Source organism: Neodiprion pinetum, chromosome 6 (genome assembly GCF_021155775.2).
Source record: "Neodiprion pinetum isolate iyNeoPine1 chromosome 6, iyNeoPine1.2, whole genome shotgun sequence".
Classification (NCBI taxonomy): Eukaryota; Metazoa; Arthropoda; class Insecta; order Hymenoptera; family Diprionidae; genus Neodiprion; species Neodiprion pinetum.
Genome location: NC_060237.1, coordinates 23,493,280 through 23,512,864, shown reverse-complemented (window position 1 = coordinate 23,512,864; position 19,585 = coordinate 23,493,280). Strand labels below are relative to the sequence as shown.

The 19,585-nt window shown below is 42.9% G+C and overlaps 1 protein-coding gene across 2 annotated transcripts; it reads left to right on the top strand.

The window, feature by feature from the left end:
• Positions 1 to 784: 784 nt before the first annotated feature.
• Positions 785 to 19,583, top strand: LOC124221253 (lachesin). Of its 2 annotated transcripts, none has more exons than XM_046631052.2 (6): positions 785 to 835; positions 927 to 1,058; positions 9,716 to 9,867; positions 10,451 to 10,661; positions 11,771 to 12,067; positions 12,214 to 19,583. In XM_046631052.2, the coding sequence occupies exons 2-6, from the start codon at positions 1,046 to 1,048 to the stop codon at positions 12,399 to 12,401; spliced, it is 861 nt and encodes a 286-aa protein (XP_046487008.1). In that variant the 5' UTR covers positions 785 to 835; positions 927 to 1,045; the 3' UTR covers positions 12,402 to 19,583. The 2 variants fall into 2 exon arrangements, with proteins under 2 accessions (XP_046487008.1, XP_046487006.1); XM_046631050.2 differs by lacking the exon at positions 785 to 835 and adding an exon at positions 5,965 to 6,116 and having other exon boundaries at positions 951 to 1,058.
• The last annotated feature ends 2 nt before the right edge of the window (positions 19,584 to 19,585 follow it).

The window sequence follows — 19,585 nt, the reverse complement described above, 5'->3', positions numbered from 1 at the left end:
TGCGCACGGAAATTTTTTTGTGGTCGAGTTGTTACGCCGATACGGATCTCGTTAAAATTTGCTCATTTTTACAACATAATACCGAACGTAATCAACGTCAACGCACAACTTGGAAAACGTCACTCCAGGGCTCTCCAGCCTGGCGGGAGGGGGAGAGGGAGGTCGGTCATTGCGAGGCGTAAAATCTCGTTCAATAAGCGTTACGACTCAGAAGCACGGCCACCGCGCCCCAGCGCGTATGTCTGGCCATAACGACGATCTTTTTTTGGGACCAATTTACGTTCCTTATTCGCATACAGCCTGACATACTACCCCTTAATGGCTGACGCGGCGTCACGCGGCAGCGATATAATGCGCAAAGTTATACGTGTAAGCCTTAAACAGTTCTCCCGAGATTGCCTCGTAATATTAATAACGGAATTGTTGGGCGGCGATAATTGACGAATTTTAATGTCCGATGAAAGCAAACAATTTCACTGAAATGGGTTGCAGTGGGCACATTTTCTTAAACTCAGCACTGCAAGGGGTGCGCTTCGACCCGTAGAAGAAGTAAAAGAATCGTCATCAATGAAGACAAGAGAATTTTTACACCATGCGACGTGCGTGTTTATAGAATACCTATTGGTCCAATTTTAAAATCGTACCGTGCGTGCTTATACGTTTGTGTCAGCCAACGCGGGGGGGGGGGGGGGGGGGGGGGGTGAGCGAAGCTAGTCGTTACACGCGAGTAAGTTGTTATTACGTACTGGCAAGTTTCAAGAAGCTCCGTTAGTCGTGAGTAGATCATCAGATGAGATATACCACGCGTTGTACAGTAGTCATAGTGAATACTCTGGTAAGTTTCATTCAATTAGCGAAATGTTGGGCGAAATTATTGAAGCTTTTGATTTTATCGTTTTTCATTTCATTTACCCTCTTTTTTACAGTTCAGAGTGAATTTGTGCTCGTAATGTAAAGCGGTGTGTTGTGAAGAATAGATTTGCGACCTGGATGCGACCCTCAACTCTATTGGACTCTCGACACACGAGCAACCAACGTGTAATGGATGTGCTTGTCTGGTAATGTACCATCGATTTCAATACGTTGTTACGGTCGGCTACCGCTACTGTTTCGACAACGAATGATACTGCTTGGGACAGTTGTGACATTCTATTGCGGGTTCGTTGCGACGGTTACAATTCGCGCTTACATGATTTGAACTCTCTGTACCAATAATTTGATTTCTCCGCAATATCTTTTTTTTTTTTTTGACGATTATGACAATTTTCTCGTGGTTGCGGATGAGATGTAGTTTCAACGCAAGTTGATCATTCTGATTTTGTCATTTTAAAAATGAAATTCTATTGTTTTGTGCGATAATTTTTTTTTACGGTAATTTCTCAAGCAGCTTTTAGCGATAGTTATTTTACCGTTGTAGGAATAAACCTCCTTCCTCTGCTTTGCAGCAACAATAGCCCAGCTTTCAGGCGTAGATTGTGGTAAATTTAGACAAGTCATGCTGGGACAAAATTTTCACTTACAATATAATGAGGGGGGCGAATATTTATCGTCGTGATAAAAAATTACGAGCAGTGTAAAACGCGCGGTTGTATCCAATGTTCGATATTTGTACCGAGATCGAAACAAGAAAAGTACGACGTAAAATTGAAGTGATAAATTTACCATGTGGTGCCCAGGTGTAAGCAATATTAGCTGTGAAAAAAGACATATAATTGTCACGAACAGCGGGTTGGGATAATATAATAAAAATACGCTGACTACAGGAATAATATAGATTCCCGCGGCGTGCTGTTCGATAGGCCGCGATAAGACTGAATCTTAATGACAAACGAGCAGTATCTTGGGGCCGAAAAGGTACAAAGGCACTCCGCCTGTAAATTGAGCTTCAAAAGCGTGCCCAGATCTCGCCTCCTTGGGGCTTTCCGGGCTCCCCATTGAACCAGACTCATTTGAAAAACAACGTCAAACGGGCGAGGGTTTCTCGAACCGAACCTCAAGAGCGACCATCGCACTCGCGTATAAAGGTGTGCACACACCTGAGGGTGTTAAGGCTCCCCGGAGATACCGGATGGCCTCTCGGTACGGTCTGCCGCTCCGCGGACCGGAGCACAACTGGGTCAGAAAAACGACCAGTTTTGTTTGATTTTTTATTAACGCCTCTGGGAAACGCTGCCATCGCCTGCATCGCGTCGACGAGGGTTCCATCCTCCTTCTCTCTTTCAATATACACCAGGCACATACACGTCCCAGTGCATCCATGTATTTGATTTCGCCTAAAAATTTCATATCGGTCGTGGAAGTTACGGCTCGGAGTCGTTCGTATCGGGGCGCAGTTCGACGATTTTGGTCCACCAAGCACAAAACTCGCTTCTTATCGGAACCGCGGGCGTGCCGAACGCGGCTGGCATCGCAGATTGCCAGCCTTTGTCGACGCTACGAAATTCAGGGTCAATCGGAAGTAATCCATTCCCAACTACGTGCACCTCGAAAAACGCCCCTTCTAACACAAAGCTCGGGAAAGAAGGGGACCCCGGCATTTTGCCTTGCGGCCGCTGCAGGTCTTTCACTCCCTTAATTGACTGTAAATATTTTTTATCTGCCATGATAGCGCGCGCGGAGGCCGCAATGTTTCTCTCGTTCCCTATCGCCGTTTAAAGATCAACTAGGCACGCCTTGCGGGAACAACAACCCACGGGGCTCAATTTGATCGAAGCATTTGTAACGGACAAATGTATTTGGCACGCTGGTCTGATCGTTAAAAAACGCTATCGCTTTTGCCAAGTGCCAGAGACTCGGTTTTGAATGCGAGGTAGCGAAAGTGTCGTTGGTAGATCTTGATTCGTTACTTCTACACATCGCAATTTTCTTCGATTCAACGCCATTACTGTTAGTCGTTCGAACTGAACAATTTTATCGAAAATTCTCCTTTCGGAATTAATTGTTTTGCAACCATCAGGATAAGTTATGCAGGGTCAATTAGGTGGAGATTCAATTTTATCTTCGTTTCCAATTGTCCAATATTTATTCGGTGCAAGCATTCCGTTATTTGACTCCTGAGGATTCGCATGCATTAGAGAAGGGTAAATTATGATTGAAATTTCATATCTAGATTTACTAAGGTGCGGAGTAAGTATAAAACTTTGGACCGTCTTCGTCATGGCGACGCGACGGCTGAAAGTAAATAGGTTATGTACTTTGCTGAATCATTAATAATGACGAGTACTTTCAATTCGAAAAATTTTATATCGGGTTTATTTCACAGGGAGACGAGACGTAATCTCGCGCGGACGACTTTCAATCAGTCGTATTTTTATACGTTTTTCTCAAACGGTATTCGCAAGGTTTGACAACGTCGCGTCGCACAGCTTCCGTCGATTTTCACGTCAGAGGTTCACCTTAGTTTGTGTGCCTTGTATATACTATGTAGGGATATTTTAGATACCCCGGGAGTGGCGCAAAAATAAGTCTGAAGACGTGCGCTTTGCTTGGCTTCGAAAGCCAATCTCCAAACGCGAATCTACCGTGGGAGATTTATAGATTCCAACCCATCCAAAAGGATAATATCGACTGAAAATAATTTCCGGATAATCCAAAGTCGTTCTTCTAGAGCTACCAATTTCACGACTTGTTAGGATTCCATTTTCCATCTTCCACTTTTGCTCCCTCCGTGCTTGTTCCTCGTTTCTCGTTTCTCTCCTTGTGATTAAATTGAGAAGGCTATTCCCCTAATTGCCCTATTGGGATGCTTCAAGGAGATGGTGATATTCTCTACGTATACGAAGCTTTAAAATAAGGTTTCTATAACAATTTTCAAGCGAACGAGAGTAAAAAATGGTACAGCCATATGTGACTGTTGTCCATAGATGAATTTTCGCTCAACAATACCTGCTGTGTGTACAACTGCATGGAACCAAATGAAAGCTACAATCAACGTAGAACCGAATGAAGTAATATTCTGGCATGGCTAGACTGGTTGAATGTGCGAATAATTTTCGACCATATGAGAGCAGCGACGCGCCTCTCTTGGCGTACAAAAAGCTGCAATAAATATTCAGCCTTGAATCAACTTTCGCGAAAAAGATATTGAAAAATTCTACAATAATTGTTCACAGCGCATTGCGTGACCGGAATTTCGGATTGACACAATGCAGAGCGTGTTGGAAATTCAAGTTGTCTACTTGCACGTGTAGAAATTGGTCAGAGGGAAGATGGAGAATATTTTTCCTGTTCTTTTCTTAACTTTGGCGGAGTAACGTTTCTTCGAAAACTTTCGTTATTCCTGCAGCAAAAGAATACATACAGAGAATTTTTCATACTTTATCTGGAACGTGTGTAGAAAGTTGAGCAGTAGCAGCAGTCTTTGTTTACAAGGTGAAGCTAGCTTTGACGATTTTCTATATCTCCCAATTTTCGTTCGCGTTTCGCCTCGTCTCTCGGCTCGTCTAGTTTCATAAATGGAATAAAATAACCCCGATTCTCCCCCATTTCGACTTAGGTTTGATCCGTTCACTCTCGCCTCCAACTCGCCGCTCGTTGACCCCTCGACAAAGTCCCCGTTTTTGCCCGCCGCCCTCGAAGGAGGGTTGAAATACGCCCGAAATTCTCGCGTTTGAGTAAGCAGAAGCGTTTGAGGGACCAAGAATCACTATTACTTTTTTGCATCGACTCGCCCCGGATGGGGTTAAAAACAAACCACCCCTCCGGACGACTCAGATTCGCACATATATATTATACACAGGCGAAAGGCGGCGGGATTCTTCCTGCCCTTTTTCCCCCTACTATAAGATAGTAAAACTCCCATTTTCACCGGCTCGAAGTTGCAGCCACCCTCGTTTGCCGAAGATACTTTCCGAGAGTATACACCGGGCACGTGTCTGTGCAAATATGTACCTACAATACACATAGCATTTACACGTCATGAGTACAACGCGTGGGCGAATATGATTGTCCAATTGTCTTACATATCTCACGTGCAATATAATACCCATGCCGGTGTATAATACGCCACGAGGCGATGCTGCACAAGCTTAAGAATTAAACGGTCCCTAGAGTTCAGATTGGCAAGACTCATCGCATCGAATTATCGACTTGCTCATTGAGAGTGAGCTGGAAATGCCGCGCCTGAAATTTACACTTCAATATTGAGAATTTCGCATCCTGTCTCAAAGAATTTCGCTCGCGAGGTGGAGACTCGACCCAAGCTTGTCCGAGCAAGAATCGCAGGGGTGAAAGTGTCAAATAGAAATTAACGTGCATGAATTTACGGAGTAGATCGGGTCGTCGGATTGAGGTGCAAGTTCGGCGAAGGCGGGGGCAGGGAAAACAATAAGATCGGCGGGGTGTTTCAGGTTAACGCGAGTGATGCATAGAGTAAACACAGGAGCTGGTTCACCCCCGCGCTAGTCCCACCCCGGGTAAATTTCCCGGCAATATCGTCGGGGCTTTTTAGTTTACCGAGAATTTTTCGACCACGGGTTGAAGAAGCCCGATGCGCGGAACAGGGCGCAGGCGTCGGCCCGGGCGGGCAGTGCCACCGTAGCCCGGCGCTTTAGAGCTTCGCCCGGGCGTCGCGACGACGAGCATCGTCGAAATTTCATCGCAACTCCCGAGTAAGACCGGAGTTGAAAAGTATATGCATGCGTCGGCATAACCGTCGCGACCCTATCGCTGCCGCGGCCTTTTCATCTTGCTCAAATTATACTACACGCGGCGTAATTTATTATAGAGAGACGGTACTCGGTCTAACTTTGCGCATCGGGCCAATTGTGGAAGATCAGTGCTTTTGTGCGGACGCGGATATGTGAGGGATCGACGACGCGCTTTCGCTACACACACACACACACACACACACACACACACACACACACACACACACACACAAATATATATATATATATATATATATATATATATATATATACGTGGGAGAAAGAACCTCTTTACGAAATGTGTGAACTATTCTAGTGGTGGCCGTGGTACGCAAAAGGCGCCTCCAGTTGGGGCCGGGGCAGATGTAGTGCTTTGCGATGTCAGTGATTCCGTCATCATGAGGGCCTGCTCATATGTGAATTACTATGTTCTGTGCCTCGTCTGCTGGATTTTACTAGGCATCACGGGTAAGGATTTATACTTACCGATACCTGTCAGTCAACAACTGATCGCTGATCGCAGAGTCATACTGAAAAATGACAAGACGGAAGCGTGATAGAATGTGTACGATTATAAAACTTATTTCTGTGAAACCATTTTACGATTTTCGATGGCTGGTTAAAGACAAATACAATAAAAATGTATCGTTCGATGTTCGTTTTGGTTGAACGGTGATGGTTATTGTCCCGCTTTTTAATTTTCAAATGAACGGCTGTTTCCAACGACTCAGCACGTATTGCTGTTTTAACGTCCGATTGAATTATCTGCCCTGCGGTTAGTCGATAAACTTTGAAAGAGGACGTTTGATCTACGTGTGACCTTTTGCCGTCGAAGCGACCGTCGTGTATGACTGATTGATAAGCTGTTGTCAGAAATAAATCGTATGCCCTCGTTAAGCAGCGTATGACTTTTTGTCGATTTAAACATTGAACATTGCTCTGTGGTAGAACTCGTTTTTTTTTTTTTTTTTTTGAAACTAATATTCTGACTTCGGTAATAGCATCGTCCTATACTGTTTAGAGAATCCGATACGTATGTTTAATTCTTATTTTCGGTCCCGGGGTGTTTCTCTTACAACTTTAAAAATGAAAATCGAACAAGTAATGCGAAACCGTGATTTGATATTGGGCGAACGACGTCAACGATCCTCAATTTGTCTCGATATCCCGAGTTGTTATTAATTGAATTATCGGCTACGTCAGGGGAGGAAACAAGTTCCGGAAAACACCCTCGTCGAGGGTTCTAAAAAAACGGGGTCTTTCCTGAATTGAGTATATGACAACGATTTCAGGGGGGATTTACCAATAACCTTGTGGTCTTGGATTGTAGAAGGTGGTTGATGGCAGTGCGGCTAGTGTATTACTCATTTACGCCCTTATTATATTCGCATTTAACCGTGCAAGCCATATTCACTCAGGCTCGGTACGTATCCACCCAGCCCGCGCTTCGTGTGAATATTAAATCTACCCATAAAATAACTTGTGAATATCTAGCTAAACAGCGTACGACTCTCCCACCCCGTCACGAAAGGTAGGGTATACAGTTCTCGTAAAACGTACCCCTTATTTTATTCACGCCGCATCCTTGATATCTAGAATCTGACACGGATATACGAGGGACGAATACCTCGTCGAGGTGTATAATACCCACTGTATACGTGACTCAACGTAGCCTCGCGACGCGCCTGTAATCTCGCCCGCTTTTCAACCCCCGTTTCGCGGGGCATCCCCTGCATCTCATCGCGCAGTCATTAGGCCTGGTGCACTTTGAGAATCGATATGGCAGAGGCGAAGGTCTCGTAAATTGGACCGCTTATCCGCGCGGAAATACCCAGCGGAAACCTGAAACGCGCGTTTTCTTATTCGACGGTTCAAAGACGCCGACTGACCGCAAAGACCGCAAAGTCGGCAACGACATTTCACCACCGTTGCGACAGGACACCGAGTCGTGCAGTAAACTCCGGCAGTGGGACGACGTTGGCGTGCCTAATGAGGTCATAGCGGCGAATCCGTGCCGCACGGATATGGCGGTATAACTCCCCTACGTCATCGCAGATCTTGATAAAATGGCGTCTTCGCCCGCCGGCACCCCTAGCCACCCCGATTCCACCCCTCAGGGCCGGTGCCGAGATCAGAGGAACCTTCGACGCTCTCTTGGATACCTGCGATACAATACCCTCGACGTTGGAGTTAATTCGCCATCCCGAGACTCGCGCGCACCGCGGCTTGCATATGCGATCGTAATACAGAGCTTTTTACAACTGGTAAAGAACGGGCCAAGAGGCCCCGTGGGAAATACGAGAAATCGTGAGCTCACATCACCGGATTCGTGAATACACTCGTTCCTTTTCGTATTCTGCGGTTTCCTGCTTCGAGCAATTTCCGGTACGCTACGTGTTCCTGGTATATGTTCGAACCTTCACCTCGCGGTACGTATACGGGGTTGAAGCCCAAAGAAACGCGGATTGTAATCTCGGTGGGCAAATGATTTTCGAAATGTAGAACGAGCGCAAGCGCTTCTCGCGATATATGTATACGATTTCTCTCGCCTGCGCGGATTCGCGCCTCCCTGTCGTTGACCGCACCAAATCTTTCGCTGTAAGGGGTATAATATATATCCCGCAACATCTCTCGTATACTTTCCGTGCTTCCTCGTGATCGTAACTTAACGCTCCTCACGAGGCGCGTCGATTCTTTAACTCTGCGTTTTCTCGTTGATTACACGGCACGGTTGGATCGCATGCGATCGGACACACCTGCGGGATGATCCTTGGCGCTTCCGTGGGTAGATTAGATTAAAATTTCAGAGGATGACAGGAGTAAATATCGCGTGGCGAGACGCCGATGGGTTTCTCACGTGCGTGACAACAACTGCTTTGTTAAAAAGCTCGCGTCGCAAATTATACCGTATGCTTCATGACTTGGTATTATTTCAACCAATTAGGAGGCACGATTTTCATCTATATTCTCCTATTAGTACAACGTATTATTATGTTAAATGTTACGCGTCGAGTACTCATCGTTTAATCGCGATATCATTGTCAGTAAATTTGCTGGGTACCAAGTATGTACTTGAACAATCAGCTTTCCCTCCCCCCTTCCGCGACGTGATACTATCTATTCGCGAGTCACACCCTCACGTCCCTCGTCCACACTGTCCCAAGGTACTGCTTTTGCTGATTTACACCTCGTGCAATATCTTGAACCTGCCTGCAAACGAGATCGACGCTACGTGACGATAACATAACGCAGTTTTCCAGTCTAATTTACGACCGCGAAGAGATTGCAGAATAAAAAGGACATCAATCTTCTTCGTGTGTCTTGAGATAACTCCTATAGTATGGCTGGTTATAAGGTGAAACCGGGAGAGAATTTGTCCTCATTCTTATCCTACAAGTTTCCAAGGAAGTAGTAATAAACTAGTTTTACTGGACAGGGACGAAACTTTGGCTACGTCGAGCTCCGAGACTCGACTATAAGCTTCCATACATACATACGTACATACATATACTGTGTATATAGACGCGATGGAACAGGGAGAACATAATGGCTGGCTCAGGCGCGATCCTGCCTCAACCTGGATAAGAAATTGTGTTCGAGAAACCGAACTTTTCAACAGCCTTGCTAACTACCAGAAATCTATACCCGTCATTATAAGCTTATATTCGAACTTTTAGATGGGCAAAGTAAATGGGAGTCTAAACGACTTCGCTGCAATAAATACTAACTAATGATTAATTTTAGCCCGCCTCGCGCGATCGATAACCCCAATACAAAACTCTCTTCCATTATGTCTCTTGGTGTCTCGCAGAAAATGTGTCTATAGGCATGTTCGAAGAGCAGCCGAATTAAGAATTGTTATCACGTTCCCGGATATTGAGTAGATGATACTGTAAAAGTATTCGACAATTTTCACCCACGATCGGTCGTATTCTCGGTTGTCGTACCAAAGACCGTACTGCTGACATCTCAGGGGACTCTAATATTTCGAAGATAAACTTGGGAACTCTGACATCCTCTTGGTCCGGTCCCGTATGCTAATATGTCCGATTCTATTTTGCCCCCAGGGGTCAGTACGAGGTCGCACTCGCTGGTGAAGAGGCTCAACGGACTCTACACCGGTCCCTACTTCGACACAAGTAGTCCCCAAAACATCACGGCGCAGCTTGGAACCCACGCCTACCTACCCTGCAAAGTCCGGCAGTTGGGTAACAAATCGGTGAGTTGAAACGGTTCGCCGTGTTTCAAACCATTGCAAGAATTTACGTCCGCGTGTATAAGTATCACGAAAAACCTTGAAGGGATACTCGGGGAGAAATCGATTATATTTTTTGCCCGCATGTGATTAGACCCGGATATGATATTGGATAAATTTTGGTGTAAGTCGAGGTAAATATAACTGAAAACAATAGCTTGGCGATTGGAGGCGTCGCGAAGTACGACGTCCGCAGTTGGGCGATAATAACAATGAGCTTCCGTTGGCGGTAACACAGTCGTTAATCACACGTCCGTTGTATTGACTTGGGTCGGATGTGACGTTTTAATCGATGGTCTAGATTCGATTTGTTCCTAACTGGTAACAGCTAAGCTCGTTTCTCACCTCGCTTCGCCTCGCCTCGCTTTATAACCCGCTGTGTGGACTTCATACGGCACGACAAAGGTGAATACCGGGTCTTGGCGTTAAAGTTGAGTTTGAAGTAAATCTACAGTCTCCAACTGTACCCCGCACCCGCCCGCCCATACCTTGGAGCTATAACTCTTTGGAGCCCGCCGGAGTCTGAGAGAAATTTATGTTCCCCAAGGTGTCATGGATCAGGAAGCGAGATGCTCACATCCTAACGGTGGACAGATATACCTTCATCGCTGACGAACGGTTCCAAGCGTTCTATCTGGACGGCCAAGATACGTGGACCCTCCAGGTGAAGTATGTCCAGCCCCGGGACGCTGGCGAATACGAATGCCAAGTCTCCACTGAGCCGAAGATGAGCTACTTTATCAAGCTAAACGTTGTCGGTAAGCACGACTATCAAGATTTCACATGGGCGCGAGGACTTGTCACTTGTGAGCTCTTACTCTACGTTATACAGTTTATCTCTGATTCGAGTCTTAACTTTGAAAAATAAGAAAACGGTGGCTTTATATTACCGGGATGAGAATAGGTAGTCTGGCCGTGGGGCCATTAGGATGTGAGACATTTGTATTACCGACGCAACTGCGCCCTCGTAACTCATTTGATCTCTGGGAAATTTAGCGTAACGTTCAGTTTAGCTTTGGGGCCAAATGGGTCAATATATTTTTTACTCCACTCTCGGATCAAAAGGGTAGGATTGCGCTAATACGAGCCACTCCAATTTCTTTGACGCATGCTAATCACCGTACCTTTTTCTTCTACTTTCTTATCTTGACCTATAGATGATCTCAGGGGGTTAGGACTACCGATAATCCACTTGCGGCGCGGGCGTGGAGTAGCGAAATCTTGTTAGTTCTTCGCAGAGGCTTAGACCAGATTCATTCGTAAGACGAAACGGCTGTCATTGCCAAACCTAAGCCTCCATCCGTACAACAACAACAACAACAACAACAACAACAACAACAACAACAACAACAACAATAATAATAATAATAATAATAATAATAATAATAAAGATGAAGATAATAATCACTCCAATCCCGCCATACCATTTTGGGTGTGTTCCTATAAGCCGATGAATTATGCGGGGTGTGGGAGGGATGGGTTGGTGACTATGAATATGCGTCTGCAGCCGTATTACGATTTGCAATAGAAACGCCCGATCGTTCGCACTTGGAACTTGGGAAACTGCAGAAAATCTGTTTCTGGTCTAGCAAGACCGAGTTCAAACCTCAGATTGCCGATTCGGCTCCCTACAATTATTGCGATTTGTCAGTCAGGTCTTTACCGATACGCTGGGGATTTGAAGTAAAGTCTTTCCGTTCCGCAGTCTCGCACGCTACGCGTCACTAGTTACTAAGTACGGTCGGCCAACCGGAGTCGGTATAAGGATTCAAGTATTCCAAGCATCCCCCAAGAATGACCTCCGAGCTTATTAGACCCTTTAATTTACATTCATAAGCAGGTAAATAAATAAAAACCAATCCCGCAGTTCCAAAAATCGAGATCATGGGAGACCGTGATATTTACGTGAAGACCGGAAGCACAGTGACCCTGCGGTGCGTGATAAAGCAGTCTCTGGAGGAGCCTTCCTACGTGTTTTGGTACCACGAGAGCGGTCGCGTACTCATATACCAGCAGGGTAAGCTGGAAATGAGGAAGGAACGAGTCGACAGCGACACCGTCAGCAGCCTCATCATACATACCGCGAGGCGTGAAGATTCCGGCAATTACACTTGCAGCCCAAGTAATTTGGATAGTGCCAGTGTACAACTCCACGTTCTTAACGGTGAGTCGGAGTCTCTCTTTTTTCCATTTCTCTGCCAACCAACGCAGCAGCCAACCACTGCTGAACGTATCTGTGAAACGAAGAGAGCCCTGGCGAATTCAGAACCCAAACAGTATGTGTACCGGATTGTTTTTGGCTTATTTCAGGGGAGCATCCTGCCGCCATTCAAAGAGGCATTAGTTCTGCCCCAGGAGGCAGCGGGGCACTTTGGTGGCTAGGAGGTGCGGTAACTCTATCCTCGAGCCACGGGGAACGCACCTTTATTCTTGCCATCCTCGTTTCTCTGGCCGTCTTTGTCCAAACCCTACATTCCTACAGTGGTTCCCTGCGATAATCGATAAGCGTGCAGAGAGGCTACTACGCGACAACGTTCCAGCACCTCCCTAAAACAGCAGCTGCTTACATACCAACATTCCATCCTCCGCAATTCAGAGATTGCTAGATGATTGCGCAGACTCGTTTGGAATTTTTTTTATGTCGCATGAGAGAGCGAGCGAAAGAGCGAAAGCTAGAGAGAGAGAAAGAGAAAGTGAGAGAGGGCGAGTGAGAAGGAGAGAAAGGGGCGGGAGGGAGAGAGCGAGAGATAGAGAGAGAGAATATATTTGATGCGTGTTTGTTGATTCATGCGTATCCGTTAGTCAAGTAGGTAATGAAAAATCGTTTTCGGTCCAAACCACCGAATACATATTGAATGTCGAAAAGTGTTGGGAAGATGTAAGGGTGATTTAGAAAATTTGAAACAGAATCACCCTTAGGTGAAGAAATCAATTTTTGCATGCAATCAACGAGTGACTCTGCGACTCATCCAGCAAATTGATATGTAACACAAAAGTTTGCTCGTAACACAAGAGATTTGCATCGCGTACGTAAAAAATCAGTATGCACTCGTATTATCCGAAGCTCACAGGCATTGGCATTGAAAAAAATAAAATAAAAATAAACACTCTTTGCCGGAAAATCCGATCCATGATCCAGACGTATGTTTCAGATATATAATCAGGTTCAATTTCGCATACTCAAGTACGTGCCAAAGCGAATATCAGTTTAACATGTTCCGCAGTATCCGTCTGTAATATCAAAATGTTACATTAACTAATTCCGTGAAATGACTGAACACCGAAGAGATTGAAAATTGGAGACGCATAATTGACGCAGTTACCCAAGTCCGAGTACCTATGTATTGAAGTATTGAAGAACAGAATTATACGCTTCGAATTATTAACTTGTACCTATATGTTGACTTGAGTCTCAAGATGGAGATCCGGCCGTTAGTCAATAGAAGTTATTAGTTAAGTTTCAAAGTTTTACATTCGTTTTCTATGGGGTCGTTGAGTAAAGCTGTTAAAAAAGCCCTGTGTAATTTCCCGAACAAAAGGGGTTGGGTGCAAAGAATATACGAAGAAGTGACATCACGCACGCAGACTCTTTTAAACGGATCGTCACCACGCCAAGGACTTCAGCTTGCAGAACTCCTATCCAAATCCACCCTCCACTCCCGAGACGTGCTCGAAAAGTCTTTGTTAGTCAGGTACAGAGGCTGAGACAGAGAGACAGAAAGAGAGAAGGAGTGAAAGGGAAACCGAGAGAGAGTCGAGGTGCAACTTGTATACAAATCGATGTTGCAATTGGAAGCTTCCATTTATCGATTCTACGTATAACTGCATATATGTATAATAAATGTATCATATATTATATATATGAAAATTTGGTTGATAGTTTGACGGCGCGGGATGCGAACAATATTCTGATTTCTTACTTAGATTATACAATAAGAAAATCAAGTAGGCGATCCCTATCTTCAAACTTCGTATGAAAAACATTTGTTTCTCTTTTAGCAAATGAGTTTATCATTTGTACTTTGCCATGCATGAAGTTTACTTGTAGTTCTTCTCAATAATATTGATCGTTAACATAATAGTTACGCAAATTTTCTTTAATATTTAAATATCAAATTGTTACCTAATTTTGAAGCTATTCAGTCCAAACCTAAAGTGTATCAGCGCAGCTAATGTCAAACTGCCCTCCAAATAATTTAAAAAAACTTAGACAACGGAATAACTGCTACATTAACATGTGGCAGTCATGAAAGTATAATTTAAACTACATGAAGAGGGTGTCCTCGTCGATTTTGACGTTGAGGTATATAACTCCAAATATCGAAGTCCACTAGTCTCAAAAGCGAAAAAATTTTGGTATATTCCCGAGATTTAAGTCCCCTCGACAACTGTTACATAATACCAATTTAAAATCAAGGAAAAAAGTAATAAATAACGCCGGATCTGACTATTTGATGTGATTCGATCGCAAGATCAAAAGTGCAAATGCTGGCTGAAATGATTCCCGTGATGAGTTTCGCTCCCAATCGCTGCCGGGATCCTGCTAAATTATACCGGTTATACACTCTTCTCTCTTTCACGCCCACTTCGTTTGTTTTCCCTTAATTTAACCGCAATTCGGGCTCACTCAACCGGGACAAAAGACGCCGCCAGTTTACCGGAGAATTTCAAGAAGGCGGCAGGGCTTTCTCGAGCCTTTGGTTTCGCTTAAAAGAACCGCTCGTTAGAGACTCTCGTAAACTATAAAAGCGCATCTTGATGTGCGAGCAGCGCCTTTCAGACCTCGAACCTCCTGTTTCATTTCCTTTCATATCAATATTCTAATATCTGTCTATCCATCTCTCTGTCTCCCGAAATGGTCTGTCTTTTCGCCAAAATTAGCTTCGCATTTGGCAATTGAGGTTGCCAGAGAAAAGCCGACCCTTCAATCTTAACGACCAATACATTGTTCATACCTGCTTTACGTAAATCAATTTCGAGCAGGCCTTTGGACGTAACGAGATTCAATCCCCCTTTTCTGGAAAATTTAAAGCTACTACCGTAGCGTACCGAAAACTCTCTCTATAAATCGGGATAACGGAGATTTCAGCTCTCTCTCTCTTATTAGGCTTTCGTTTATCGTGAGATACGTTATTATGTGAATGTAAAGGTTGAAGGGTGTAAGAGATAGGTGGATGTAGGTTGCATTTTGTCTGTCGAATATCACGTTTTTCCATCGATTGCAATTACTACTACGGATAGATCAAGAAAGAAAGAAGTTTGCGTGCAAAATTATGCGATTCCCAACGTCATGCCATTTTGCTGAAAAAAATACGCCTTCGGCGATAACAATGCTGATTGTACTTACACGGACTGCGTGAGTTGACGCTGCAATCATGGATCCTCGGGTTTCTCAACGATCGAATTGTCTTTCGACCTATCCGTCAATCAATTGTCGATAGTAAATCATAATATAATACGCGTGATAGCTAATTTTCGATGAAAACAACATTTTTTGTACGGTCAAAAAATTTCAACGTTCATCACGGCACTCTCGCGACCCGTGTTTCCCCAAACTGGATTCATGTTCTTTAAAGCGTTACTGTGTCGGTTAGAAAAATTGTAAATATACCTACCTATGCATAGAGGCTTCCGGTCCGTAAAACGACCAACAATTCCGTGTGATTTAACGTCAACTCACGCAATGCGATCGGATAAACCGATCCCGAATATACCAATACTGTACATAAATGGAATAATTAGAGGAGAATTGATCTTGTTAAGGTCGAGGTGTTTCGATGTATACATTTGTTATACTTGTGTATTGAGTATATACACACTGCACACTAAAGCGTCGTCCGTGCCACTGCAGGCAGAATTGAAACTTGTTCGATGATGATGAATTGCGGCACAATGAGATGCATATGCACTCGATGTGCGTACAATTTCTGTAGGTACAGCGGTGCGTGTTACATTCTGAATATTAGATTTATTATACTGCGATAATGAACGGCGACAAGTGATCGTGAATTAGGATTAGAGACTTCGCGATCATTTGCCTCACGATGATCGGTACAAGAATATACGCTACGTGTAGGTCCGCTGCTAAAAAAATACAAACTTTCATATCGGTATATACGATGGGAGCTGAAGGCCGACGATTATTCGCATGAAATGCAATGAATGTTTGATGATAACGGAGGGTAGCTACATTCGAGCGTGGACTAAGAATACAGCCTGAAACGTTGCCTGTAGAATATATAGGAGTATAAGAATAAGTGCTGGAATACTGTGGTCCTTTATTATGCACGATGTACGTTGTATAATGCAGCGTGCCACACCGATCCACGTGTTTAGAATGTATTTTTATTACTAACTTGACGGACGTTCATTGCTGGTTTCTGTAAAATTTTCCACATCGCCTTGTATGCCTGCTCACGCCATTTGACAATTACACAGAATGGAAATTTATTGCTGATTGTATATTCGATTCGCGGTGAAGTGCTTGACAGTTTATACAGCGTACAATTGGGGGAATGATTCATGCGGCTCTCTTTGCCTTACTTACTAATATTCCAAGTGTCATTAATGTGGCGAATTGTGAAAAAAAATGAGAATTTCAAAATTCCATAGTTTCGAATGTTCAAATGGTTTATTTACTCGCGGTGAAGCAAACTTGATTCGAGTCAAAACTACATCTATTGTTATGAGATTGTTTTTCGCGAATTAATCAATTATCTGCTTTGGTCTGTTGAAATAATATTTTCTTGGTCTTGGGCACTTTCTTGAGTGTGCGTGTTAAAATGCGATGCAAAGATTAAAATCTCGCAGAAATATATTATTCGGAACGTATACGATTGCTGAAGCAATGCTTTTACGATAGGCTGTCGTAACGTCAAATTGGTGATAAAAACGTGTGCTATTTGCTTCACGAACAGAATGTATACCGCGCCGTTTTCAATGTTTCGGGAGTGAGGAAACATACGAGAATTGAACAAGTTTCAGCTCAAATAATTTGTAGCATATTTAATTAACCATAAGTAAGACGAGGTTCTTACTTAGGTAAAGGTGAACTTAGGGTGAAATTGAAATAAGTATAATAGGAAAGGACGAATAAATACCTACGAATGATAATAGGATATCTACGATTCATGTGATTGTCTGTAAATACATAAATATAAATACATACATTAATTATAATATACAATACGTGTTACATTAAAAATAACATAACTGTATGTAATTTCTGGATCGTAAATACATTGGTTTGGTCTGGCCGCCTATGCTAACCGGTATGCAATAGAGAAGGCGGGGAAATTTAATATATTAAATTATACGATATGATTGTACTGCATAGAACGAAAGATCTTTTGAAATTTCAACACTTTGAAGAACCTTACGAATCGATGAATATATACGAGGTTATTTTCAACGTTTATCCACTGATTCTATCGTTGAACTATTTTTGCTACGTATAATACTATAGGTATAGAAAACGGTTATTTTGTGATAGCATCTATACTTTTGCTGTATAAAATAAGGTTAACAGCATTGCGAACCGCTTGCGGATTTCCATGAAACAGCTTTTCCGAGGATTAATAGTCTTCCGAAATGCACTCAGTTTATGTAGTTACGATGAATCGAAAATATTATGGAAGAACGATGCGTAAAGCATGTATAATGTAACGGGATGCAGGATATTATGTCAGAGGATAGCATGGGCTGGCCACACGCGATAGATGTAAGAATGTAACACTCGTATATAGGTAAGATTGAAGATAGAAATAATAAGAGGATATAATAATAATTATAATAATAAATATAATATAATTATTGTCTGATAATTGCCAACGAGAACTGTTCGTTGGACTGACGTCGGATCGTTGGTCGAATGACGCGTTAAACGAAGAAAAGAGGCGACAGGGACTCGTCTCTCAAAAAGGCTGCGTCTCTATAATGCGGGCAATGCAAATGTTGGTTGTTTAATCGTTCTGGCGTACATGTACGTACATAGGTACACGTGTATCCAGAGCACGGTTAATACCCAGAGGTATGCAGCATCGTAAATATTAAATTGAAACGGAACGCGGCCGGAGGAGAAAAAAAAAAATACCGGACTGCGTCCTCGTCGCTTCTTTGTGATATTATCTAATTATAGCAGCATTAATTTTTGTACCAATATCTATTGTAGTTTTTAAGTGCTCATTTTTTTTAGTTTGTATATGAGATACAGATTTTCATTCAACTACCATTTCCATAATGCCTGTACAAAGTTTATTTACTTATAATATTCGAAATTTCAACAATCGCTGACACGTAATACTGCGGCTGTACGATCGATGCGGCGTTCTGGGGGAAAGAAGTGAATCAAGTTTTTCTTCTTGTCTTTTGCACAATCACCATTTCCTAAATTATACATCCATAATACTGATTGGCAGCGGGGCGTCTAATTAGTAAAATGATTATAGTAATAGAATTTGAAATGCATTTCGTATTCTGTCGCCAGTTTAATTAGGAGTCGAATTGATTGGTTTTCCTTGAGGAACGCCGGCAAGGAACGACAGCTTTATAATTGAGAATCACAGTATACAACGTTGTGCGTTTGAATTATATATCTGTATTGCGAGGACGAGGATAATGTTGGAATCCGTCTAGGATTAATTTGAGCTTAGCAAAATGCGATATATTCCGTTTGTGATTATTTTTCAATGATATCCCTGTAATCATTTTTTATTTTTAGCCGAAGGTCTAATTACTCGTTAAGCGCCTAGTCTGCTAATTCGAACGTTCGACGAAAAGAATATTATACCTATGATAAGAAGTAAGCCTTGTCGAGCGAACGAGTAAGTGGACAGCGAATCTAGATGATTGCCTCGTTTCGCGGATTTAAGGCTATATACCTAACGATATAAGAATATAAAATCCCCGAGATGATGCTCAGAATGAGGAAACCTGCGAGAGAATAAATAAGAGCGAGAACGAGAGAGAAAATATTATGAGTGTGAAACTGTGAGAATGAACGTGGAATGGTGAAAGGTGTGAAATAGAGAGAAAGAGAGATAATAAGTAAATGTTACATTCATAAATTCAAATGCGAATTCATATTTGAAAAAAAGGGAATAAGAAGATAACACTCCATTACTTTCACCATACGCATAAATTGACTAGCCTATATATTTGGACAAGAATGCAAAGCTGCGACCAGCGACTGTGCTCTCCGAGTCGAATTACCACGTTTATATGTGAAAAAAAGAAATATAAAGGTTCTTTTTCTATCTCACCATCCGATCGCGGAAATGTTTGTACGATTTTAAAACGCATATGAATTTTTAATGCGAATAAGTGAGACGTATTGATTGGCTATTTCTTTCGTTATGTTAGGAATTGTTTGGCGAAGATAATTGAAAAATCATCCGCGTTATTTTACTGCGAATTTAGTTAGCGCGTGATTCATATGTGATTATTCTCAATGTGATTTTTCAATTTTATCGCGATTATGCGTGTTGTAAATTACGACTTAGAGTGCCCGGTTGACTGAAGTATGTTCACGCACGCGGTTTAAATTTTAAGTTAAAAAATCATGTGGCAGGGGTGTGATCACCATTCTTTATGTGTATAAGAACCATAAAGCTTAATGAAAACCATTATACTATTAACTTACGAGGTATTAAATAAAAATAAACCAAACCGTTAATATCGCAGG

What these genes read in the sequence shown, in the direction of transcription:
- LOC124221253 (XM_046631050.2), top strand. Translation starts at nt 991, where the DNA reads ATGCGACCCTCAACTCTATTGGACTCTCGACACACGAGCAACCAACGT. An exon ending in GTAATGGATGTGCTTGTCTG is followed by an intron (nt 1,059 to 5,964) that starts GTAATGTACCAT and finishes GAACTATTCTAG; the next exon opens with TGGTGGCCGTGGTACGCAAA. An exon ending in ACAACTCCACGTTCTTAACG is followed by an intron (nt 12,068 to 12,213) that starts GTGAGTCGGAGT and finishes GGCTTATTTCAG; the next exon opens with GGGAGCATCCTGCCGCCATT.